This window comes from Dermacentor albipictus, chromosome 10 (assembly GCF_038994185.2).
Source record: "Dermacentor albipictus isolate Rhodes 1998 colony chromosome 10, USDA_Dalb.pri_finalv2, whole genome shotgun sequence".
In the NCBI taxonomy this organism is placed as follows: Eukaryota; Metazoa; Arthropoda; class Arachnida; order Ixodida; family Ixodidae; genus Dermacentor; species Dermacentor albipictus.
Window position 1 is genome coordinate 48366867 of NC_091830.1, and position 25434 is coordinate 48392300.

Sequence of the window (25434 nt, forward strand, 5' to 3'; positions counted from 1 at the left end):
CATACAGTCGTCGTCACATCACTATATGCTTATAAACAACCTTGACAAGCGAGTACTGTAGCAAAGTGCAATGATACCGGAGCATATCGCACATATACGAAGCCAAAAGAAGTCTCAGAATGGCTACTACAGATGTTAAATAAATGTGACTTCGAAATACAGTGGGTCGCTACATTGCTCAAAGGCTAATTGCATTACCATGAGCAGCCATCATGAGATGAGTTCTGCCATAATTCTTTTCCACTTTGGCACTCACAATTCTATTGTATTAAAAAAACGTAAATACCGGTACGATAGCTTGGTATTCATGAAGTACCAGATTCCAGGGAGCCTAGCATGCACAACTTTTGAGTCAAAAATGCTGAAACCAGCACAAGATCAGCCAGAAGAAATAAATAAAAGATAGTATTGACATTTAATGAAAACTATTGTGAAAAACACTAAACATGTACATATGTAAATATGGAGTACGTAAATATATGTGGGTATGTGTGCGTTGCTACATGACATGATATGCTGAGAGATGTTTACAAAGCTATCGCTTGAAAGGATACAAATTCAAGGGTTGCTCTACGGGGGTTTACTTTATGGCGATAACAAATATATTGTTACAGGGAGATCTATTGCGCAGTCTTTCCACGAAGCATCAACGACCAGTTATCGGCACTCTTTCCCTATCTACACCAAGGTAGTGCGCTGTCGAGGGTGGGGTGTGCCAGATAAAGCACCAGCTCTGCCACTATAGCTTGTTTGATGGTGCTACTTTTTGATGCAAGCAGACGGTTAGTCACATGACCTTCTTTTTTCTTTCTTTTGCAGGCTTTCTTTATCAGCCGAAAAAAATTAAAATGCAAAAAATGCCTGGCTGATAACATGTCATATGTAGGTTTCTTTCAATTTCCTACAAATTCAAGAGCCCAGTCCTACTACACGAACTCAAGGCTGTCGAGAAGGCCTGCGATGCGGCGGTGAGGCTAGCCCTCTCCGTCCCTCTGTGGGAGTGGCCGCGATCCTCCCCCTATAACGCAGGGGTGGATTCCTTCGGGACCTGAATTGAATTCTTTATCTATCTTATTGACACCACAGCATTCGGGGTAGCAAATAAAAATTAGTTGATTGCAATTAATTAGTCAATTGAATGACATCAACAAAATTACTGGTGGCTACTCTACTTCGACTATGGACACTGTGGACATAGTTGTCGTTGCATAGAATGACCCGGTTTTTCCTTTCTTTCTTTAATGCAATGCATGATAGCTGGGACACCCCATACATAGTGAAGTTCATGCAATCAGCCATATTTTTCTCCGTGTGAGGTGGATGAAGACAACAAGTGTGATTTGCCTCAATGCATTTCTCTTCCCTGACAAAAAGGACAGTGCAAATTGCAATGTGACAGCTCAGCTCGTCGTTGAACTCTCCAGTGCTGTGGTCTTTCAGAGCATCTGTGCTTGGGGGCTCACACAGGGATGTATGCATCACCATAGAGAAACTTATTGTTGAATCTAACTGATTTCATTGTTAGTCGTATTATTTAATTCTTCTCTCATTGCCTTTTATAAATGTATATATATTTTTTTCTTTCTTTTTCTGTGTTCTTTTAGAATGACTATTTACTGGATTAATTTGTTTGCTTAAGTTTATTCATCAAAATTATTGATTTTTAATTTTCTCTATTGACACATTGCTAAAGCCTGCCTCACTCTTGACCAACCCCCTGAGTGGGTATGTTCCAATGACACTAACATTATCATCAGCAGCAGCATCCCGACTTTTTCACTTCGCAAGGGGGGAGAGAGAGAGAGAGACTAGCTTTAATGACATGCTGAAGATGTTAGCCTGGCTTTTCACCTGATATGCTACTCCAGGTACTGGGTGATTAGTACTATATATAGAGTGATGAACAATTAAAAGCACATACAGTCACATGCACACACACATACACTATAGAAATATTTACAAAGTTTCGTTAAGGCTTGTGGCCCACAAGAACATCAGCAGCGCTTTCGTGGCACATAATGCACAGGTGATGCTTTGCCATTGGGTGAGAATATGCCGCAGTTCCAAGCTTAACCAAGTTCACTTCGCGAATTCGTCGCTCAGTAGGCTGGGAAGACGCTGGAGCTTGACCTTCAAACATCGGCTAGGGCAAGACCGAAAAACTTCAAGCACACTTCAAGGAGTATCTTGTGCAGACTTTGGCAGGGGCTTCACCGAACAATGACTTTTCCATGGACTCGTGCCTCCTTTAAAAATGCTCCGCCAGTAACAGCAGCAGCACACTCTGCGACAGAAGCCACTCTTGGAGAATCTTATTGCTGTCATGCAAGCCCAGCAAAGACCCTACACCAACATGGTGAAGGAAGCCCTACACATTGCGAAGGGGAGATCTCAAGCCCAGAGACTTGTATCCAGTTATGCGAACAAGCATGCGAAGCCAATTCATGGCACGAGCCCAGTAAACACGCCAGGGACATGCGTCTGTTTCTGAGCGGCTGCAGCCACAAAGTGGTTTGACACAGGATTGACGCATGGCGTGTGTGCAAAGCGAGCTTTGTCTGGCAGCTTTTGACAAAAACGCTGCTTAAAGGTGGGACCGGGCTATCTTTATTATTATTATTATGGGCTAGCTTAATTAGTGGACAAGTCGATCGTCACAACGAGCACTCAGGAGTTCGCAACCACAGTTGTGATTCCCTTGGGCACAATTCTAAACCTCACGACTCTGCCCAGGGCGCTGGCGTCGGGGCTTTTCACCACTCTCAGTTCACGCGTTTCGCCGCAGTCAAACAGATCACCGAGCAGATTCAGCTCGAGGGAAACGGACGGCACGTCCTCCCAGTACCGACCCAGGGCAGGTTTCATGACGACGCCTTCCCCGGCCACGAGGTCGTTGGTGACCACGACGGCGATCCTAAACCGAGCCGCCAGGTACTGCAGCGCGTTGCAGAGGTGCGACAACAGCGACAAACCGCCGACGTACTGGTTGCCGGTCAAGACCGGAGAGGCGGCGGCCGCCAAGGAATCGACGAGTATCATTTTCACGTTCGATAAGAAAGTCTCGTCCTTTCTTCCCGCAGAGCAGAGCGAGTCGCGCACTTGGTCCACGACCTGAACCATCTCCAGCAAGTCGCAGACGGCGACGTGCCTAATCTTGGAGAGGACAGTTTCGGCTTTGACGTCACCGGTCACTCTGCAAGACACAATCTGGCGCAGTCTCTCGGGCGAGAAACAGCTCAGTGCGTCCACGTAGAGCGCGCCGAAGTGACTGGCGACGACGAGATTGGCGGCGAGGCTGTGGCACAGCTGCGTCTTGCCGCTGTTGCCGGCGCCAACGATTTCGGTGATGCGTCCGGTGTAGACTCCGCCGCCTATGGCCTCGTCAACGTTCACGCTTCCCGTGGTGAAGATGGCCGTTGTCTCCAGTAGCTGCTCGTAGAGTTCGACTCCCGTGCGCAGCTTGGGCGCGTAGATCGCTTGCAGTGAGCGGCGCAGTCGAATCACGTCCCCGTAGGCGAGCCCGGTGCGCTCGGCAAGAGTTTCGCGTTCGGACGACAGGCATTCGAGGACGGTCCTCACACCGGAGGCTCGCAGCTTTTCGACGACCGGCGCTGTCAACTCCGGGCAGAGCCCTACGCGCAGTATCGTCATGCTGACACGACGAGACGTTTACAAGCGCCGGGTCCACGCCGACGCTCAGCAGAACTCGAACTCGGATTTGAAACTCGCACCCACTCCTACGCTCGATCGATTGCGATTCGTAAACTTGCGGCGGCACTTCCGCTTTGAGCCACTTCCGCTGGCTCAAAGCACGTGACATAGACATATGGCGTATTTACCTAAAAATGCACAGTGCAAACATAACACAATGTTCTTAATGCTGATAAAATTACTGTTTGAGTACTTCTACGTTGTGTAATGAGACTAATAAAGCCACATTTGCTACATTTTTTTTATGCCACTAGGTGTCGACTTGTCTTTGCTTGGTGGCATTAAAACGCGATTAAGAAAAACAGGAATCCTGCAAGTTAGTACTTCTAAGCTTGTAGTGCTACAGAAAGAAAGCAATTTTAATTTACACAGCAAAAAATACAAAATAGTTTACTTTCTTTTAAGCGTTGCCGAATTTGTCACGTGTGCTGTGTCGCCACTTCGCGTACCTGGCGTCAGCTGTGGATCAGCTGGAAAAAAAAATAACCAAACTACTCCTTCTTGTTGCTTTCACGAGCGTATTTGTGCTGTTGTGACTTATCACCGTCATATTAAAACGTTCCCCTGGGCTTTACCACGCGTACACTCGTTCATAATTCGCATTTTGCTTGAAAGTATCGCATCAAAAGAGGGAATGTATAGTTATTCGAGCAGGGTTTTCCTATGGAGACAGTCACGACACGACTCGAAAGGGGCTTTTCCCTAGCGTTTGCAAAACGTGATCACTGCAAACAGTGGCGTTACAAACAGTGTGGCAGGTAATGCATATTTGTAAACGTGGGATTATGCGTGCACCGTGTCAACCGCTCGCAGCCAGCGCTCGGCGCGCCTACACAAAACGCACGCACGGAGCGGCGGCGGCCACACAAACATACCCGTGCGGCTGGGATGGTCATGTGACCCCAAGCGGGCCAATCACGAATAAGGCCATGGTGACAAGTTGTTGATGCGAGCGAGAGCGCAGCGGTGCTTCTGCCGATGCTATGAGCAGCCGTAACTTGTGGTGCGGGGATATTTCGAGTTAATTTCGTGTAAAATTTTCGCTGCTTACGAGCTCAACTCGGACCAGGGGCCGATTCAGCGGGCGTCGTCGACGCCCGCGAGCGTGACAAGTCGGAAATGGTACGTGAAACGTTTGCTTTGCGCTGTGAATCCGTATGTGTCTGTGTGTGTGTATACCTGCCTCCGTGCTGTGTACTACGAGCCGCCTAGGCCTAACGGTGTCTGCAATCGCCGATGCCGATCGTACTAGCCAGCGCTTGTCCGGCTCCTGGCTGCACGTACTCGGCACGTTCGTGCCTCGGTGCGTGTGCGCACGTCAGCGTTACGTATGTCTCAGCCGATCAGCTGCACAAAGATGTCGAGGGCCGACGACGCCGAGATGCCAGCAGCCGCGGAGTTTGGAGGGGGCAAAAAAACAGCAAAAGAGAGAAGCACGGCGGATGCTATAGCTTTTATTTTTCTAGGTCATGCCGCTGACTTGCCAGGTGAACGAAAGGTGCATCTGAAGTCGAAAGACGCCCGAGTTTCTGGTGGATTTTGTACCCGTGGCAGACGAACTACACTCGTCCTTGAGTGCAGTCAACCGTCAGCGGTTTGGCGTTGAGGATGGCGAACCGAGTCCGCGACGGAGCCATCATCCCTGGCAGAGCAGCCGTAGCGGTGCTGCTTTGAGGATGCGCGGTGGCTCTTGTTTCCTCGTTCCAGAACTCGGGAGCGCGTTACTTTTTCGAGTCTCTTTGTGCATGGTTGATCGGCTGGCCTAGACGCATCAAGGGGCCCTTCAAACAGCTGTCAAATACCTTATTAGGATGGCGCTTTGGTATTGCCCCACTTCGTAGAACAAAATGCTCACAGCTGTTTCGAGCACCGGCGATACGACGCTACACAGGCTTCCCTGCTGACGTCTCAAGCTCGTCGTGGCAGATGGAATTTCGCTGCTACCGCACGTGTTGCCATTGCCACTGGCGACGTCAGAAAGTGGGGCAAGTTTTTGGTTCCCAGTTTTGACCTTCGCTGTTCGCTTACGTGAACCTGCAGGGGGAGGGGGGGGGGGGGGGGTCTTTGACTTTGGGTGCTATGGCTGTTTCGGATCACCTCGCGGCCCGAGATAAAGGTTGGAGCCGCAACGCTTTGTGATTTTTTTTTTACGTCAGCAGTACACTCGTGTCTTAGTGATGACTTCGCACCTTATCGTTCGTGGGTTCTTGCAAGTTCATTCACTTATGCAAACCTAAAAGATAGGGTATGCGACGCTGGTTCATTACAGAAGTGAATTGGCGCTGTATAGCCTAACTACACACAGCCAGGAAAGATGGTCGGACTATGTGTGTGATCGTCCTTTCTAGCTCGGTGCCTTGTTTCAGTACACAGCACAGCTCAGTATCTATGACAAGTACATGCAAGTGCCATTGCTGAATCAATGCATCACAGTGCTACGGGGATGGCATGAAAATGCATGATGCCCATATGCAATGATGCATAGCGAAGCTGCTTGCATGGGCACCAGTACCGTCGCGCAAGAAAACGTAACACATCCGCACACTTGCCTCATGTGGTATAGGTTAAGCAACTGCACCATTGTTCTATGCAGTTCTCACGTGCTGAAAAAGCTTTGTCACACAGTCTGACCACTAACCTTTAGCGACTTTGACTGGAAAGGTATGACACACGATTTCGCGACTATCGAAATGGCATCGCCATTTTCTTTTTATGTGCAGCAGCACCATAAAGGGTTTCTCTCATTGTCTCTGTGCCCGCAAGATAAAAGAGAACTCGCCAATTCCTGGCAAGTGGCAACAAATGTAGAATTGTCGAGGCGCTGCCTAAAAAAGCCTCCCGTTTGATCACGAACGTGCGTCTGGCTGTTGAAGACAGTAACAACATTTGCAAGGGTTCACGTTGATCTGGTCACATTCTACTATGCCTGAGACTCTCTGCAAGTGTTGAGGACAAAGTTGGGAGCTCAGGTTCAGTGCTGGAAAAGCTAAGCCGGGAACCAGTAACTTCGTGCCAACCCAAGCATATGCAAATGGCTACATTTCTGTATTATGAAGGTCTAAAGACCATTTTGTCAGTGCTTCTTGGGAGCTATATACCACAGTGCTACATTGATGAGGAAAAGACTTAGTGTAAAGAAGCAGTTTGTAACTTCACAGCCCTATCCAGAACCAAATTCAAATGTTGTGTGCTGCCACCCCACTTCTTATTCTAGATGATCAGTTGCCAGGTGTCCTAATTCTTGACCTCCCAGAACCCGCATACCTTATGCAAACAGACATGAAAATTCTCGTGTGTTGGATTATTCCGACTAGGTATTAGAATTTCAAGAGTGTAAAATATTTCCACTGTTCTTGTTATTTTGTGTTTCAGGCTTCATCAGATGAGCCTTTATACCTGACAGTTGGGACGGATGTGAGTGCAAAGTACCGCGGTGCCTTTTGCGAGGCGAAAATCAAAAAAGTGAACCGCATGGTTAAATGCCGGGTGAGTCTGCAACTTTCTTCGATGTTTGTCATTCTGTACTTTGCTCGACACTGCCTTGCCGAAGACGGCAAATTTTGTGAAGCTGCATTTGTGGCCATCGTTTGACGTTTGGCTGACGTTGGTTGCGGCCTGTTAACGTTGCATGTTTCATGACAGTAGGCTCTTGCGCCCAAACTAGGAAACGAATACAGGAGACTTGACAGACTATATGCAAACTTTTGACTGCATTTTATTGGAGAAAAAAAAGGAAGCTTTATACATAGCCGATATGTGATGCGCATCTGGTAGGTGAGAACAAGAAAACAAGGCATATTCAAACAGACAAGCGGAATATAAAAACAATAACACATGCAGCATGCAAAGAAGGACCTATTTATGCGCAATGGGTGCCTAGAAATTCTAGTTTTTAGCAGTGGATCTTGCCATAGAAAATCCATCTCCTTTAGTTTACAACCCTATTGAAGCTACACTGACACAAGTAAAATGCAGTTGAAAGTTCATGCTTGTGTTTGTCGAGTCTCCAGTCTTTCTTTTCTAGGTGGTGCACAGAAGTCTACAGTCGTGGAATATTACCAAATTGTCCAAACCAGTACCCTACTTCATTTGTTGCGATAATGCCTAGGCTGCCCATGATGAGACCTTTAAGTTTTGAGGATACGAGAAAGGCCCTTTGCAGGTGATTTTTAAGTGTTCTCACCAAATGTATGTATGCAACACATGCACAGACACAAGCCTTTTATCATGCACTGGCCTGAAAGCTGAAGTAACGTCTGAAAATTTTATTTTCTGACCACCTCAGCTCGGGCGCCGTATTGAATAGTTCATTCTGATGGTGCGAGTCATTGCTGACTAAACCCCAGTGGGTGTTACCTCTTGAGTAAAGGAATTAGCGTGATGTCTTGGTTTGTAAACAGAAAAAGTTTGCCTGTCAAGTGTGAATAATTCCCAAGAGTGACCAACAGTGGGAATGCTTCTTAAACGCTTGCCACTGGTATCCAAGATGTTTGTATGCAGTACTTGTCATCCCTATTGTACCCATAAAAAGGCGTGCCACACTCTGCCAAAGCAGTACATATGTGATCTGAACCTCTGTTCTCAATTGCATTGAGTGCAGCAGAAGAAGTAAGTGGAAACCGAGGGGCTGAATTTTTACACTGGTAGGCATTACGTGTTCACTCCCCTAATCATTTTCATGTCTGCTACCATCCAGCGCTGGAACCCCAAAACCCTCTGTGAGGAAATTCCCAAGAAATAAAAAATCCTTAATGTGCCTTGAAGATTCGGACTGACGACCAACAGATTGGCTGTCCAGGATCCTGCTGATGGTACAACAGTGGACAATACTGATCCTGGAAGGTGTGATCATGCCAGCAGTTGCCAGGATTGGCTAATGCTCGCTTAGCATCTGTGTATTGGACAGAGCTGGTGTCTGTGCCGCCTTCGTTTTCTAGCACGTCACCTTCCCAGTTGCAAAGGCGGTCCTCTGTGGAGCCTTCTTCTACATATAACGACAGTGATGTGTCGCGAAGCAGATTCAGCTCCCAGGAAATGGATGGCACATCCTCCCCGTAGCGACCCAGGGCAGCTTTCATGACACCATCTTCCCCGGCCAAGAAGTCTTTGTTGATCACGATGGCGATACTAAACGAAGCCAGGTACTGCAGCATGTTGCAGAGGTGTAACAGCAGCAACAAATCATTGATGTGTTAGTCACCGGTGAAAACCATCATGCGGCGGTCGTCAAGGGATCGACGAGTATCATTTTCATGTTCAACAACAAGAACAAAAAGACTAGCCCTTTTTTCCCCAACAAGCAGATCACATCCTGCACTTTCTCTCACTCGTGTCTGCTTCGATTTCATGAGTCGTCTGCTAGTGCTTGCCTTCTTCCTCATGTTTACTGGAAGGCACTTAACGTCCTCACCTTTTTTTTCTTTCCTAGGATAGTGTGAGGCTTCTTAATGGGGTCGCCAGGTATAAATTTGAAAAACGCCGAACAAATCCAGCAGTAAGAAGCTAAAGGGTTGCTTTAGTAGAGAAAAGTGGCTACGTATGGATAGCTAAGAGGAGGAAGATAAAAGCCAGGTCCTTGCACTTCACCACCAAAAGGCGCAACTTCCACAAATTGAATACCACTCACACTTATTTTACCTCTCGAAAGGAGATTGCTCGTACGCACCTGCGAATGTTCACTCCAACAAACACTGAACGAAAGCTTACTGCACGTTGCTCTATCAACTATTGCGTCATTGCTTCGTATAATGAGTGAAACTGCAATTTTTTGTTAAAACAGCTACATAAAGCCGATAGGCAAGGGAGCCAATAAAAGTGTAGGGAAAACTAGCTTGACAGTTTTTCCTATGCTTTGCCTGGCTTCATTGTCTGTTGGCTTCGTTTCTATAAAGCGCAGCAGCTTCGTTTACACATGGTGGGTTGGTGGGACTTCTGTGTGGTTTGGACAGTTTCTTCGTGCATTTTGGGAAAGGCAGATGGGTGATGATTTGATATTTTGCCTTACCAGTTCAGTAATTTATTGCTTTTTATGGCAACGTGAAGAGGATTAGTTGTTTTCGGGAAGGTTGTGTAATGCGCGGAGCATTTAGCCAGCGATATATTGGAGTTACAGAATGGGGCTTGCAGAGGATTAGGTGGCATAATGGGACTGGGAAGTTTGCAGGCATAAAGTGTAGTCAGCTGACAGAGGGCTGGGGTAATTGGAGATCACCTTCATTCTGCACTGGACATAATATGAGCGACGATGGGAGTCCCATGGAAGGCCTGTTGGACATTGTTGAGGAGGGGAGAGTAAAGAGTGTGAGGAAAGTTAAGATTAAATGTAGCAGTGACAGCATCCTGTGGAGCACAGAGGCGATTACCTAACATTTCACTCCTCTGAAAAGGAGTAGGTGCATAAAGGTTGTTTTCTGAAGTGACAGAGACTCAGCTGGTCCTTGCACGGCAGCTGCTGTATCTGCGATTTTTGAGCACCGTGCTCTTCATATCCGAAAAAAGGACTGATGAATCAGTGGTTTTCTCTCTGCATGAGCGTGACTTTGTTTTCAGTGTGTTAAGCCGGCTAGATTGGAGACCATTTTCAGATACAAACATTCTTGGACCATAGCCCTCGCGTGTCACAGGCTTGGCAAGCAAAGTGGGTATTACTACTGTTTATGAAATTGACTGACCTCAGTGACCGATTGTAAATGTAATAGACAGTCGGGAGGGGTTGCAACTGCTAGTGCTTTCCTTTTGCTCTTTCATTTCATCCCTTAAACCACCGCCATGGTAACAACCAAGAACATACTTTCAGAAAGAGCCTGTTATACCTGTAAAGGCACCAGAATGCAGTTGTTTAAACTAGGTGAAAACAGACAGCACTTGCGTTACTAGACGACGCAGTCTTCATGTTTCTGAGGCTGTAGCAATGCGGAGTATGGCTGAAATGGCGTGGAACTATTCCAAGGGTTTTTATTCCAAGTTCGCCATTAGCCTTCCGTGATAGGTCGAAATGACTCAAACCAAGCCCAGATAGGCAGGCACCGCACCCATTTGGGCGCCGTCAAAACAATTTTCACCAATCGTGTAGGGCTAGTGGCGTTCTTGGAATAACAACATATAGGAATAGCTTTACATTATCTCAGCCCATGACTGGAAACGGAAGACTGTGGCCTAAAAAGGAGGTAAAATGTTTGTCATGCACAGTTTCTTCTGATATAGCGACTTGTGATAATTTTGTTTTGAGAAAGCCGTCTTTGATACTGTGCATGTTTCAGAGAGTTAAGACAAACCCTTTCATATGTTTCATTCTCTGATAGTCCTGCTGATTCCAACGTATTTGGTGATTGTCCCTCAACTTTGTACGCTTGTACAATCAGCTATATATTGTTCAACGTATTGTTCTATAGGTACCGTGGCCATGATTGCCAAACATTCTGGCTGAGAAGCATGTAGTGCTTCTGTGACCTAATTTTGAAGTTGGTTATCACTTTCGATCCATGCCCTTAAATATATTACTTCTGTTAGGCACCTTGCTTTTGCTTGCATCCTAATACTCGAACATGCAGACGACGGCAGAGATTCCGAATGTACGGGCAGCTTTTTGCAGGAGGTTTTCATGAGTTGCAGGCCTCTACTTGCAGATTGGCGTTGCCACTGAAAAGTGGCATGGAAGTCTGCTGTGCTATGGCCGGTGTCTGCTGCCTCGGTAGTAGAACTGAAACCAAAACCATCGTCATCATCGTCACCTCTGAAGTCAACAGAACGGCCGTAGCCACGGATATAGCCAATGCCCTGCGATGCCATCGGTTCTCCATTCCCTCTTTTCACGCTTTTGTTTCATTTCTCTCCGGCCGATGTTCCAATGTACTGCAACTGTGCAGTCATTTCTGTTTGTGCCATTTCTGCTGCTGATGCTCAGTATTCTTCATACCAGCGTGGCACAGAGTTCTCTCCAGAGGATGTCGGATCAAAAAAAAAAAAAAGAAAAGAAAAAGCTTGATGATGTTCAGTTGTACATTCTTTATCACATGTAGTTGTTGTCTGTTCCAGTTTAATATATCTTGTAATACAGTCGACTCTCGTTAATTGAGCCTTGAGGGGACCAATGAAATGAGTCGAATTAAACAAGAGGCAGAAGTAGTGCCAAAACGTGCTGCTGATTCATAATCAGTGCTTGCTCAGATTCCAAAATGCTCCCAAATCGAATGGGCACCCACTTTTTTGGGGTTCAAAGCAGAAAACTAACCTAGAGATCACATTAGAGCTGCTGAATAAAGTATAAAGTTGAGCGCGCAACCAATATTTTAGTAATGAAAAATTCTTGCATTAAGGAAAAGACGAAATCAGCAAATACCTTAATGGAATGGAAATTTATTTACCTCATGTCCATCGTAATTACTATGGACAGCACTTTATAGCCGTCTTATTAAAGGGCCCCTCACCAGGTCTGGCAATTTTGAGCTGCCAAGCGCATAGCATACAATGCGCGTTAGCGACCGTGTTTGCAAAGAATAACATCGCTGCGCGCCGCAGGAATGTCTAAACTTTAAATCCGAACGCCGTTTTCCCTTTCCCTCGCAGCGACCACGCTCCAAGCCGGACGGTGACATACTCGTGTCTCTGCGCCTAAGTACTCGTGCCCACAGTGCGAAGTCGCTCGTGGTGACGCATGACTTCGAGAATTATTCAAGGCAACATTGCTTAGAGTGATGAATTGAAGTTTAGAGAAATGTCTGCATGTTTTTTGTTTTACTTTGCACCGAGGCAAGAGAGACTTACTTCCGCTTCGTCTGCTTGTTCCCACGGTTGTGCAGTCACATGCGCAGGTACCGAAATTATGCCATTGTATACCATGTTCTAGCGCCTGATCATGCTGTGCGATCCGCTCATTCTGCCTCTGTATTCCTGTAGCACTGAATTATGCCGCTAGTCATGTGTCCTTGTGCACAGCGCGCAAAATCGTGCATTGCGCGAAGCGAGACAATGACAACAGCTTGCGTGCAATGCTGTCAGCGAAAAAGCTAAGCGCGGAAAAGAAAGAAAAAAAGCGTGGAGAAAAAAAGATGAAGGCGGGGCCCGTCACGTATGCGTCAGACAATCCTCAAGGTCCTGTATGGGAGAACGCAGGGAAGGAATTTCGCTTGCGGAGGCTAGACCGGGGAAGGGGAAAGGGTGTCTCGCTATGCAGTGGAGCTCGCCTCCTGAAATTGTGGGTTCACGGCACAGAGATATTTGTATCTCGGCTACTAATGAGCTGACTGGAAAAGTTTTTGCGGCAGAACGCTCCCTAGGAGACGCGTAACGACTAAGTGTATAACCGAAATTCGCTGTGGGGCCTGGTGAGGGGCCCTTTAAGTACCACAACATGTCATTCTTGGTATGGTCCATAGCACATTTGATAGTCCGCATTTATCAAGCGATTCCACAACAATTGCAAATGGTAGTATGTCCTACGCCTAGACTAACCACTTCGCTAATATTGCAGAGCGTCAAACACAAAAAGTATCAAAAGTGACTTGATGCTGCTTGCTTGACATGTGAAATAAGTGATTGTTTGAATGTGCTTTTGTAATTGGACTGCAAGCAGCAAGTCGTCATTGTCTTGTATGCAAGAAAATAGAGAAAGCACATTCTGTTGCCATCCGTCTTGCCGTTTTTGTGGTTTTAATTTAATCAGCACTTGCATGTTTCATGGCATGGTTACACGTAGGAAGTGATGGAACCTTAGTCATCTTTACTGAAACTCCGGTTTGGTCATACACGTCCTAGGGCATGGTCTTGTTGACACTCTATAGTTCTGCAAGCTTCTTCCTTGCTTGTTTGAAGTGCGCCAAACATGCAACGCCTGCTGCAAGTCTAAATAATAGGACGGCTTTATAGCAAGCACCACTTGTGCGCAGGGAAAGCCATTCCACTAAAAATAGTGAAACTAGCACTCTAATATTTATCCTGAATACCTCATTGATACACATGAAGTCAGTTCCATAACATTTATTGACTATTCTAGTTAAAGCTGAGACCATATTTGGTGCAGAAATGTAGGTAGGATCAAGCACCAAAAGTGCTTGATCGCTGTGTCAAATCAGATTTTTGCCTGTGGCAAGTCGAATGCCTGTTTCGTTGCTGTTATGACAATCATTTTATTTTTCCATGCAAGACAATAATGTTCTGAACTTTCTTGTAGTTGCACACATTGTCTCAGGATGTCACCAGTGATGGTCCTGTTCCAGTGCTTACGTGGGCTACGGTGACCATTTGAAAGTTGCTATTGGTGCATTCCAGTGCTGTGTTGCTTTCAGTCTAGATATATTTTTGCTTGCCGAAAGTTATTGTTTCCATGATGATTGGGCTACCTTATACATTCACGGTTAAAGAAGGGCTACAGATATCCAAAGCTGCTGCTTTCCTGACATGTTTCTTTTTTTTTTTAAATAATGGCTGGAATCGCTACAGAAGTTATCATTCTGAATAGATGAAAGATTTCCAAGGTTTCTTCAGGTAGTGTGCTGGGCCAACATATTGAAACGATTCTTTTACCAATGCATGCCTTCTACCCCTAGTCTTTGGTGTGCTTGCTGCCGTTATTTACTATACTGCTTCCAAAAAAGTACACTTGCTGTGTAGTTTGGTGCACAGTGATAAAGAGCAATGCACCAAGAGAACATAAATAGAACGAATATAGCTCAAAGGAGTAATTTCATATAAAATCTAAAAAGACGCATGAGATATAAAATTGTCACCATCTGCATCATTTGCAGTGTTAATAAATGTTGCATTTAAATTATGGGACTCTGATAATAAGCTTGCGTGACTTCCTTTCTGGACAGTAACAAGTAGATTGAAGCAAAACTAGGCATTCAAGATTACCGTAAATATGTACGTATGCAAAAATAAGTCGCGAATCGTTATTTATGTAAACAATAGAATTGGACGGAATACAATTGTTACAGAGTGGGGCTTCCGTCCTTCCTTAAGTTAGTATACCAGTGAGATGTTGAACTGCCTCAATTGCTGCTTGTGCTCCACTAGAAAGCGTCCTGTGCGTCGTACTGCTTGCAGCGAACGGAAAGGCAAACACCTGCAATGTCGAATTGCAGACTGCCTCTAGAGCGGCAGGACTGCGCAGTCCGCCGGCTCAGGCGAAAGGGGCGCCACCGCGCTCTGGCGAACTGCGGGTGGGGCAACATGTGGCATGGATTGCGACCGCTGCGGGCTTGACAGCGCCAACGCCACCTTTGCCGTTTGGCTTGCCCACAACCCTGCTCCCAGCTGCCGCCAGCTTCTGTGAACCCCTGCACCACCCATGTGTGGATGCCACTCCCACCGGAACGGAATCGCGGCCGCCTCCACGAGCGAACCACGTGATTGCGGCTGCGCTCGTGCTGACCTTCTCTCGACCGGGCAATTTCAGGTCTTGCACCGCCATTGGAACACCTATCTCTTGCGAAGAGCGTCAGATCTATCCTTGCCTCGGTGCGAAGGGGGCGCAGCAGGAAAGCACTTAGTTAAGCTGGGTGATTGAGGACTCTTATTTTATTATTATTATTGGCAGACACTGTATTTTCACGTGTATAACCCACACCAGGGTGCCTGAAAAGAAATTGATAGCCTTCTCTTTATTGCATTGTGCTGAGATCAGTTCTGGTTCAACTCTGTAAAGGACAAATAACAGATTGTAACAGTGTAAATGTGCGCCGGTGAGAAAGAGAAAAAAGTAAAACTCATTTATTTTTCAGAGAGCTCCAATCTCCCAAACGACACAGGTTATGCAGAAAGTGGTATTGCACTTTGTAAATCGAAGAATCAGTGCCAGAGTTTCATTTGTATACCGTGGTTTCGGCAAATACGCATTACAAACATTTATGCCAACTAAGCACATATGTCAAGATTTGCATGACTATAGAGATAGACTGCCGAAGAGTTGCAATCTTAGTTGGTACATATTCTTGAGATTTAAACCAGTCAAAAGACGAACAGAGGTGAGATATGTCACACACAGTGACTGGACTAACATCTGTCATTAGTCGCACGTTAACAGTTGTTGGCCCAGTCTTGTATGTCATGTCTCTCCTCTGTTCATCTTTTGACTGTTTTATAGCTTAAGAATAAAGATATGTCATGCAAGAAGGTGCCTATGTAACTCCTATTCCTACATTGAAAAGAAGTTACTTGTGCCAAATACTAGAGTTCTATACGACACTTGTCTTTCTTTCAAACGGAGGACATATTGATATTCCTTTAAAACTTTGGCTTCTTGTCGAGCAAGATGTTGGGCAGAATCAAAAACAACCAGCGAAATTTCTTGATTTCTTCAGGAAAAAATACTATAATCTATCGAAACACAGCGCTTGTCCTGTGTTCCTCCCTTGCCTGTGTTTATTTCGCGCTATTCTTTCACCGGTGGACTCATACCAACAAGCTTGCATTCATACCATTTTTAGCTATAATTGGGTTTTGTTTCTTTTCAGGTGAAATATGGCTTTTTTTATCATTGTTTTTTAGTTTGGTACCATTATAGTAACCTTGCCCACACCCCCCTAAGTAAAGAAAAAAAGAAAGGCTCTTAGGCTACGTGTAACAACAGCCAAGGTTTGGCATGCCGGAAGGCATCTTAAAATTTGAGGACTGGCAGCCATAACTACATTTGGACTCTACAGCAACATTCTTTGTCACATATAGATACTACAGTTAGGTGTGACTAGTTATTGTTAGACAAACAGCTTTGTAGCAAACATGGCTTTTAAATTGTTAATTGGTTACGTTGAACTTGGTTCCAAAAGGACGATCGTCACTCCAGCCTTATCTTGTATTTTCCTCAACTGTTTTCTTTACTGCTGAGGACATCAAATCTGCTTGGGCTGTTTCTAAGCACAACCTCTTTTTTTTCTTTCTTTAATTCCTGATGCAGGTTACCTTCAAGAACAACCTCGGCACTCACGTCATCCCTGACGACCACATCAAGGGAAACACTTTGCGGGTGAGCTTTGCTGCTAGAATGGTTTTTATTTCTTTTCTTTTTTTTTACAGCCATGGTTTTTATGAGCTTGCTCCGTCTAGTTACTTCAACGTCATGTTGTAACCGTCGCAGAAATTTTGCAGTCCTTTTGTGAGAAATTTCATCATCAGCCTGTTTATGTCCACTGCAGGACGAAGACCTTTCCCAACAATGTTCAATTGCCCCTGCTTGCAACAGCTGACCCCATCCTATGCATGCAAATTTTCTGATTTCATGACTCCAACTATAGTTCTCTGCTGTTCCCGACTGTACTTCCCTTCCCTTGGCGCTTAATCTGTAGCCCTAACAAGCCATTAGTTATGTGCTTATGCATTACATGTCCTGCTCAACCAACTCCATTTCTTCCTCTTAATTTGACAACTGTTGACTGCCCTCTTTGCCTTTCTGTCTCTCATCATCATCATGATTATTTTCACCACTGAATATGAGGTGAAAAAGGGAGAGCCGGAAAAAAGCGCCAAAATTTGTTCGGTTTGACAAAGCTCCGGTCTCCCAGACAGGCACCGTAGCGGCTGGTGTAGCAATACAATCACGCACAAAGTGTGGATATAACAGTATTTTCAACACAAATACATGCAGATACTTTCATGTTATAGAAACTGTTATAATACAGTTGTGTAAAATAACTTCCAATATGCAATTACAATCTGTTATCTTCCATATCATCATATAACACAGACTCAGTCTCGCATATCACAAGAATGCAAAAGCAATATACATACATACATACATACATACATACATACATACATACATACATACATACATACATACGTGTACACACACATACACACATATGTATATACAGTGAAACCTCGTTAAACCGTAGTCGGCCGGAGCTCGGAAAAAGTACGTACTAAACAGTAGTACTGTTTAAGCGAAATAGCATGAGATCGCCCACTTACCTGTCGATAACGGAGCTCAGAGAGAGTGCGATGAAAGGGGAAAAAACATGCAGTATTTATTCACTTCGCGGGACGTAAGTGTTATTTTCGTTTGATGTCGCGGCGGCCTAGCACGACGACAGCGGCCTCAAACTTACTGAAGCTGCGTGCCAGCTTCTCAGCCAGCCCCCCTCTTCTCGGCAAACACTCGCACGGCACGACGGATTCCTTGTTGGCGTTACGTATTCTCCGTGCACGCGTGCAGTAGTGCTGCATAAGTCCCGTGGCGCCTTTTTCATTGCCGGGTGCTGGAGTTCGGAAAACTTTTCGTTTGGAATAGTTACGTTATCGCGCCCCTGTTCTTGCGACGATCGCATTCACGAGGCTGACGTAACGCGCAGCTTCTGCCACTGTCGGGCCTGAATAGCCCGTGCTGTCGATTTCCGTGTCGTCCTCATCACTGTCGCTAGTTGACACTTCGGCAACAACAGCGGCAACGATGGTGAATAGTCGAACATCGTAGCCGACATCTCTTCGCGGTCGCAGCAGCGCTGCCGAGCAACTTCGCATTCCAAATGCCACACACTGTAGTCAACAGCAGATCCATGTCGCAGGCCAGCGCCGACTTCTTCGTGTCACGTTCGGTAGCACGGACGATGTCTAATTTTTCTTCTATGCTGAGCACCCGGCGTCTTTTTTATCCTAGCTTTGACATGACGCGAGTCCTCGCTTGCATGACGCCACAACGCTCTCTGGCATGGCGTCCATGCGGCGTCAAAATGATGTTGATGTTGATGCGGCTTCACATGCAAACGCACAGGGCGCTTGGAGGCCGTTGTACCGATCTCTGAGGCTTGTTGTTCTGCCGGGCCGCCCGATGGAGACGACGCACCGCCATGTTTGCGCGACGAAAAGTGGAAACGCTACGTTTTAACCGATGCGTACGCAATAAGCTGGTACGGTTAATGCGGATACAAAATACATTATGTTCAATGGGCGCTGAGTCGGGGAATTGACTTTACTACTTTTAAACCGAAACTACTGTTTAAGCGGGTACGGTTTAACGAGGTTTTACTGTATATATACATATACATACACATATATATATACATACACATACACACATAAATATAACAAATTTTATAGAAGTGTACAATAAACGCAAGTTGCCACCAGGAAACATTCTTTTTTTAGAAATTATTTTACATACCTGCAAATATATATATGCGCATCTATACTAAAAAAAAAATAGAAAAAGAAAATCTGCATATTGGGTGCTGCTTTCGCGATAGACACCTCGGCAACGTAGGCCAGGACGTCATCACATCCCCGAATTTTAGAAACGCAAAGACGCCCTTTGCAGCATCCAGTTTACAACGCAAACACTGCCACGTGGTCCAGGCACAATCACTGCAGCGGAAACCTGGATTCTAGGAATAATAGTTACAAGTGTGAGCGTATAGACACAACGAAGAGTATGTAATAAGTTCTGCGGAACTGTTAGAGCAGTTAACAGTACACATATATGAGAATAAATCCAATATTTTAATTTTCATTAGAGATAACACACCAACATTTTGTTGGTTAAAATAGTTAGTAGGGAAGGTAGTGTATGTTTAAGGCGTTGGCAGCCATAATTAGTACGTGAGAAAGGGATCTGCCATGGTGCCTGGCGACGATATGAATATGTGCTTCTATTTTATTGTAGAGTTGCCAGGGTTAGGAATGAATCGAGTTTTCCCAGCACAGCATTTTTATAACTTAGTAATGTTTTGAATTTATATATGTCACGAGCTCTGATTATTCTGTTTTGTTGGAAAAGCTCTTGCGAATGTTAAAAAAAAAGACACGTTCGTTATTGCCTGAATCGCTTTCTTTTGAAGTATTTCCACTATTTGAATATTTTGCACTGTAGTGTTACCCTATATAAGTGAACAGTAACTGAGGTGTGAAGGGAAATGGGCATGATAAATGAGACGCTTAACTTTAAAAGGTAATGCACAGTGTTAGGTTAAAATATGCCATCAGTGTTCTTCCGAAACTTCATGTTTCCTCAATGTCATCCTTTTACGTTGGATATTCGGGTCGTAGAGTTTCTTGAGCTTTGAAACAATGTGTGCCGGCACTCCTTTTAAGAGCCTCAAGTGGACAAAACGAATCTAGAGCCTTGCACTGTGGCAGCTCTCGTAACTGCTGTCTTGTCGGGGACCATTAAATCGAAACAATCAATTGGTTTCACATGTACGCCAACTTTCCTTTTCATGTCTTGTCAAAGTTAAAGTTTTTGCTGTGACACTAAAATAATCTGTGCTCCAATCACATCAGGCAAAGAAGACTGTTCCCATGTAAGTTATTGCTGCATTTTGTCTGGAATTAGCTGTTATAAAAGTGCGGGCAGCACAATTTTCTTTTGGTCTTCCTTCCTTCGACTGTTGCATTGTGAACCGCCGCGTGCAGTCTAACATGGAATGTTTGTGCGCTTAGCGACAGCTCAGTGAAACATTGTGCATTCACATTTGACGGGCTGGAGAAGATTGCTTTAATAGACCTTTTTTTTTTCCTAATTAGGAAACGTGCTTCTCTGCAGTACACATGCTGTGGCTTGTCGCTTGCAAAAAATATTACAGGAGGTGTTTCCACATTTCTCGTGTCTTAATATTGGCAAACTGTGCGTGCATGCAATGTTTGCAAAAATGACTGCGTCACCAGGAAAGCTAGCTTTACAATTACGAAAATAGGGTCAGCTTTCTGAACGTCGAGTTTTATTGACACACAAAACTAACTAGAGGCCTCTGGCTAACCATCGCTGACTAGGACTAGTTAGTTCAGTTCCGCGAGTGAAACCGCATGAGGAGCTCAAACACATGCAAGCACTTTTTGTGCATCTGACTATCAGTCATGATAGTTTATGTCAATGCTCTTTACTCTGCTTTATCGCAAACATTTGACCCCATGGAACAAAAACTTGCATGCAAGCACACGCTTACCGAGCTTAATCAGGAATTGCAATTTTAAAATGCAGTCAAGACATGAAACATGAGAGAATGTTGAAGTCTAGCAAATCTGAAATTGATGTGTGGCAGTGCTCCATGTGTATTAAGCTAAATCTGCATTGACACAAGCGTGCTTGAAAAGGCCCGAGTGACCAGGCTATCCTGTAGTTGAAAAAAAGTTCATTATAGCTTTTGGATAATTTAGACCAGCGGTCACAGTTCAGCCAAGCTCTTTAGAACTCTGTACAAGTGACAGCTTGTCAGTTTGAACGTCACCTGTTTTTGCCTCCGGTAAATTCTAGCTGTGCATCATTGTATGTTGTGCATTGCATGTTACAAAGTAGGAGGAGGAGGAATAAACTTTTATTGTAGAACCAGCACTTTTACAAAGTAGGAAAGCCATGTTTTTATAATACTGGAGTTTTGCCAGTCATAGGTTGTGTCTGTTGCCAGTTAGCTGTTCATTGCAAGTTGAGAATGGATGATGCAATACATGCCAGACTGATAATCAGTGTTCTGGTTTCCAAAAGATTGCAGGAAGTTAACAAAAGCCCTTTTTGTCAGCCCCAGTGACGTTTCTTTTGCATAGCAGGCTTGCACTAGTGTTCGCAGTTGTCCTTTCATGCTTTTGGGCATTGCTCTGACAAGTTTACGTACTTTCTAACGAACAGGTTGGTGCCCATGTGGAGGCCAAGCACCCAGACAGAAATCAATACTTTGAGGCTGTCATTGGAAAACTCCTTGACTACAGCCAGTATACTGTTGGTGAGTGCAGCACCCTGTAAAATGCAAAAAGCTAAAAGAACTGGTGGTAAGGAGAAGGCGACAAATGTGTCTCTTTTTTTCTACTTGTTATTGTTTATGACCACGAATAGTTAAATGTAAGCTTGAACTATCTTTTCCTCACAGCCATCGTTCTCTTGCCATTCTCGACTTTGAAAGTGTTATTAATCGCAGCAAGCAAGCCAGTTAAATTGCTTGTTGTTGTACAGAGTAAGTGTATTTTTTCTGGGCTCGAAGCAAAGAAATGTGTGCACCCAAATTGAACACAAACCCTATTGTTTTAAAAGAAGAAAATTTGACATGCAGAATTGTTTTTTTTACAAAACCGGAATGTATTCGCACATGGTGTGCAGACAGCTGTCTTTTAATTGTCAATGAGCCACAACAGGTAGTGTTTGGTCTGCTGCATTTGATAATCCTTATATTTTTGATAGCTTTGCAACTGTCATGAAAGGGATGTCACCCTCCCCTACTCTGTATAACGACATGCAGAAGTCTGGAACCTATTCAGGCGCCAATTATGTTCATTGAATATTTAGTGTCGCCACATTTTTCGCACTTTCAGGATCGTGAAAATCACATGGCTGCAGAACGAATTGAGAATTTAAAATTCTTCCAAGCCTTGTTTTGTCAAGTTTACAGAATGTGTACTCTATGCGAGAGCTCTCTACAGGAAGCTCATATATGAAAACGTCGGCTATTTCATGTCTAGCATAATTAGGAAGCACCTATCGAGCCACTTGAAAAATATGTCTGCTCTTAAACATTGTAAAAATCAGTGAAAGATTTGAACTCGCTACACAACATACTGACAGTGAGAGGAAACACCCAGCCAACTAATTTCCAATTTGTTTTACTTAAACGATTTGCACATATTATGGAAAGTTGCAGTGCGGTGCGGGTCAAATCAAAAGTGTTTCGAGATGTATGCAACACATGTTAAATATCCTTATTTTCATTGTTTTTGCCTTGTGCACTCAGTGCCTGAAAAAGGCCAAGGTAGGCCAATGCCTGTGCTATTACTTCCTCATATCTCATTGTAATGTACGGGCAAGTTTTGGGCTCACTTCCTTAGAAAAAATATATGGTCTGCCTTATATTTGAGTAAATATAGCAAGTGCAATTTTTGACCTGTTTTTCTCACGCTTCCCAGTGTTTGATGATGGAGACGAGACGACGCTGCGTCGGACTTCTTTGTGTCTCAAGAGCGGCCGGCACTTTGCGGAAAGCGAGGTTTGTTTGCCTGCTTGAAGTCCTCTTGCTGCGTCTTGCGCAGTGGCATGGCTTGCTCCTATGTTGTAGCAGTGTTGTCTTTTGTCTATTTTGTTAACTGTTGCTGTGGTGACGCAGTCTGCTAGCTTGCGGTCGTCGTGTGTGCACGGGTTTGTTTCATGTCATCAGAAAAGCAAAGCAAAGCAGCGCTGTACAAGTGAACTAAGAGTTGACCTTAGTTCATTTGCTTGGTACTGCTATTGGTGTTTTATGCGGCACCGCAAGCTGTCATGGTAATCATACAAGACATGTCCCCTACATGGATGAAGTTGAAGAAATGCCAGTCCTTCCAATGTTTAAGCAACTTGGTTGAGGAACTTGTGTAACAGCGTGAAACATAGGGAAGGGTCAACGATAGAGACAGAGTGAAAAGAGTGCTGACTTCCATCTGTTTATTCTACTGTCGATGCTATGCATATTTATACATACGAAGCGGCAGCTGACAAGGAAAAAAAGTATAAATGTATACATATGCATAGCATCGACAGTAGAATAAACAGTCGGAAGCCAGCGTTCCTTTCACCCGGTCTCTGTCGCCGTCCCTTCCTTATGTTTCGCGCTGTTACATGAGTTGCCATAACCCGACTAGCCCAGCAAGCAACCATTTTGGCAGAGACAGTTAACCTGTGTTCTCTCAAACATTGAATAGGTTTCAGTACAGTGCCACTACCATATGCTGCTGCCATGGCCGCCATCCCATGCCAGCTGCCAATCTTTCCACATGCTATCTATCGCATGCTCGGCATCTGTCTAGCAGGACCAGCGTGTGTGGCTCTCTGCGTGCTACCTCTATGCTTGTTATGAAAGGGAAAATTGTCATGTACCTGAATGTAGGCAGAGAAAACCCGTATCCCCGAAAGAAAGGAGGGAAAATTCATCCTGGTCCGGGATTCGCACCGGGGACCAACACCTTTCCAGGGCAGTCTCCCTACAGTCTGGAGGCTAGCCGATGGTAGTATTAGGGCGAAATAACTTGAAGCACAGAAACACTGAGTATGGATAATTGGTTCTGCGGAATCCCTCAAGGTGGGGGAAATGTTACGAAAGGGAAATCGCGCTGCTGTCTGCTAGCCTGCTGGTTACCTCAGGTGGTGGAGCGACCACCCTAGAAAGGCGTTGGTCCCGGGTTCGAATCCCGGACCAGGACAAATTTTTCCGCAACTGCGAAACTTTCTTCCCAAGAAACCCATGTGGGTATGATCTGTAGCTTCGTGCTACATCCAGGTAAATGAAAATTTTTCCTTTCATTACATTTTCTGCACCTTATGAGATTCTGCAGAACTGATTTGCCATCTATGCTTGTTGTATGTATTGCCTTAGAATCACTGTTCTGTTGCTTGCTGTAGCACTTGCCGATTCTTGAACATTAGTTCAACATACCTGCCAATTGTGCGAAATTTTCCATTAAGTTCGTGAACTTGGGTTCATAGAATTTGCAAACGTTCTGTCACATTTTTATAAAAATAACTTCTGTTCGTGAAAAAGTACCACTCGGCAGTCTCCAAACCTGCTGTTGCAAATATTCCTCTTTTGAAAGGACACCAGAGGAGTGTGCTTGCTGGGAGCAAGTTTGAAAAGTCCCCTTACACAGGTGAAATTGGCAACAGCAGATTTGGTGAAAAAAGTTGTTGAGATCCGTAAACAAATGCGTTGCTTGTTAGTCCCTAGCGTTCCATATGCGCTAATACTTGTGGGCTCTGTCCAGAGGTAAATAATCATTTATAAAGCCTGTATGTATGCCACAATAATAGAGGTGTGCGAACAGCAGTAATATGGACCAAATTGAGTATGAATTGAATAGTGCCAGTAGCGAATTGAACATTGAATATTTTTTCTGATTGATTGGGGAATAATGTAGAGCCTTTTTTCCCCCTAATATCGAACAAGTGCAACATCCTGGTACTCAACAACAGTAGAAAGTTCCTTCCTTCACACAGCATACAAAGCATGCGTTATTAAAAGCACAAAGGGAACATTAGGGAACAATAAGCACATTGTTCGCAAACTCCGAACTCTTAGAAGAATACGCGGTCACGCATTATCATGTAACGTTAGTAAGGGCAGCCATCCGGACCAATTAATATTTGTGTGTGCCATCGTGACTAGACGGCAGATTAAAGAAATTTAACCTTTTTTCTAGTTCGAATTGGGGCGGCAGGTGGTGGCAACTATTGTATAAAGTATGTTGCAGTAAAATGGGTTATGGTTCAATCCAGAGAAAGGACACAGGTGTTGCATCTATAAATAGCACCAAACAATACCCACAGCTGAAGGCCGTGTCTAAATAACCTATTATCGCAAGAGATTGTGTTCAGCTAGGAAAGTCTGGCTGGCTGAGCAACGCTGTATGCTCCAGTACGTTACGCCTACTTTGGATGGGATGAAAAATATCACATATTTGCTTCAATTTCATGTTTCTTCATGTGCAGCCGACGACGTAAGGTATTTGATAAATGTTTGTGGATTTTCGAATACTGTTGATTCAAGTACCTAAGTGAAATATCACTATATTTGATTCGAGGACCGAATTGAATAGGACAGTATCCGATTCGTTATTCAAAAGGTTTGAACGTTCGCACACCCCTACACAATAGGAGCAGGCTCAGAGCAACCTTTAAAAAGAAAAATGAGTACTCCCCCCTCTCCCATCCTTCCTGCCTTGAGAGTTGTTGCCTGGGATTTTTCGCTAATTTCATAGTTCACAAGTTGGCAGTGTATGCTTCATAGAAAGGCAAAAGAAAGCTGATGTTTGAAGGTGGGGGATTTTATTTGGTTGTTTCTTTAATTGTTA

The 25434-nt window shown here is 44.7% G+C and overlaps 2 protein-coding genes across 6 annotated transcripts in view; one reads left to right on the forward strand and one right to left on the reverse strand.

The window, feature by feature from the left end:
* Positions 1-396: 396 nt before the first annotated feature.
* Positions 397-3788, reverse strand: LOC139050373 (DNA repair protein RAD51 homolog 4-like). Its single transcript, XM_070526626.1, has one exon. It carries the CDS (start codon positions 3649-3651, stop codon positions 2668-2670), a length of 984 nt encoding a protein of 327 aa, XP_070382727.1. The 5' UTR covers positions 3652-3788; the 3' UTR covers positions 397-2667.
* Positions 3789-4577: 789 nt separating this feature from the next.
* LOC139051094 (AT-rich interactive domain-containing protein 4A-like) overlaps positions 4578-25434 on the forward strand; it is a 56753-nt gene continuing 35896 nt past the window's right edge. For 2 of the 5 annotated variants that reach the window (XM_070528184.1, XM_070528185.1), the window contains exons 1-5: positions 4578-4833; positions 7084-7197; positions 16604-16672; positions 21260-21353; positions 22525-22604. In XM_070528184.1, the coding sequence (XP_070384285.1) occupies positions 4831-4833; positions 7084-7197; positions 16604-16672; positions 21260-21353; positions 22525-22604 (360 nt within the window). In that variant the 5' untranslated portion in view covers positions 4578-4830. Of the gene's footprint in view, positions 4834-7083; positions 7198-14754; positions 15107-16603; positions 16673-19925; positions 19941-21259; positions 21354-22524; positions 22605-25434 lie in introns of those variants that run through there. The other 3 variants (XM_070528187.1, XM_070528186.1, XM_070528188.1) reach the window with 3 other exon arrangements.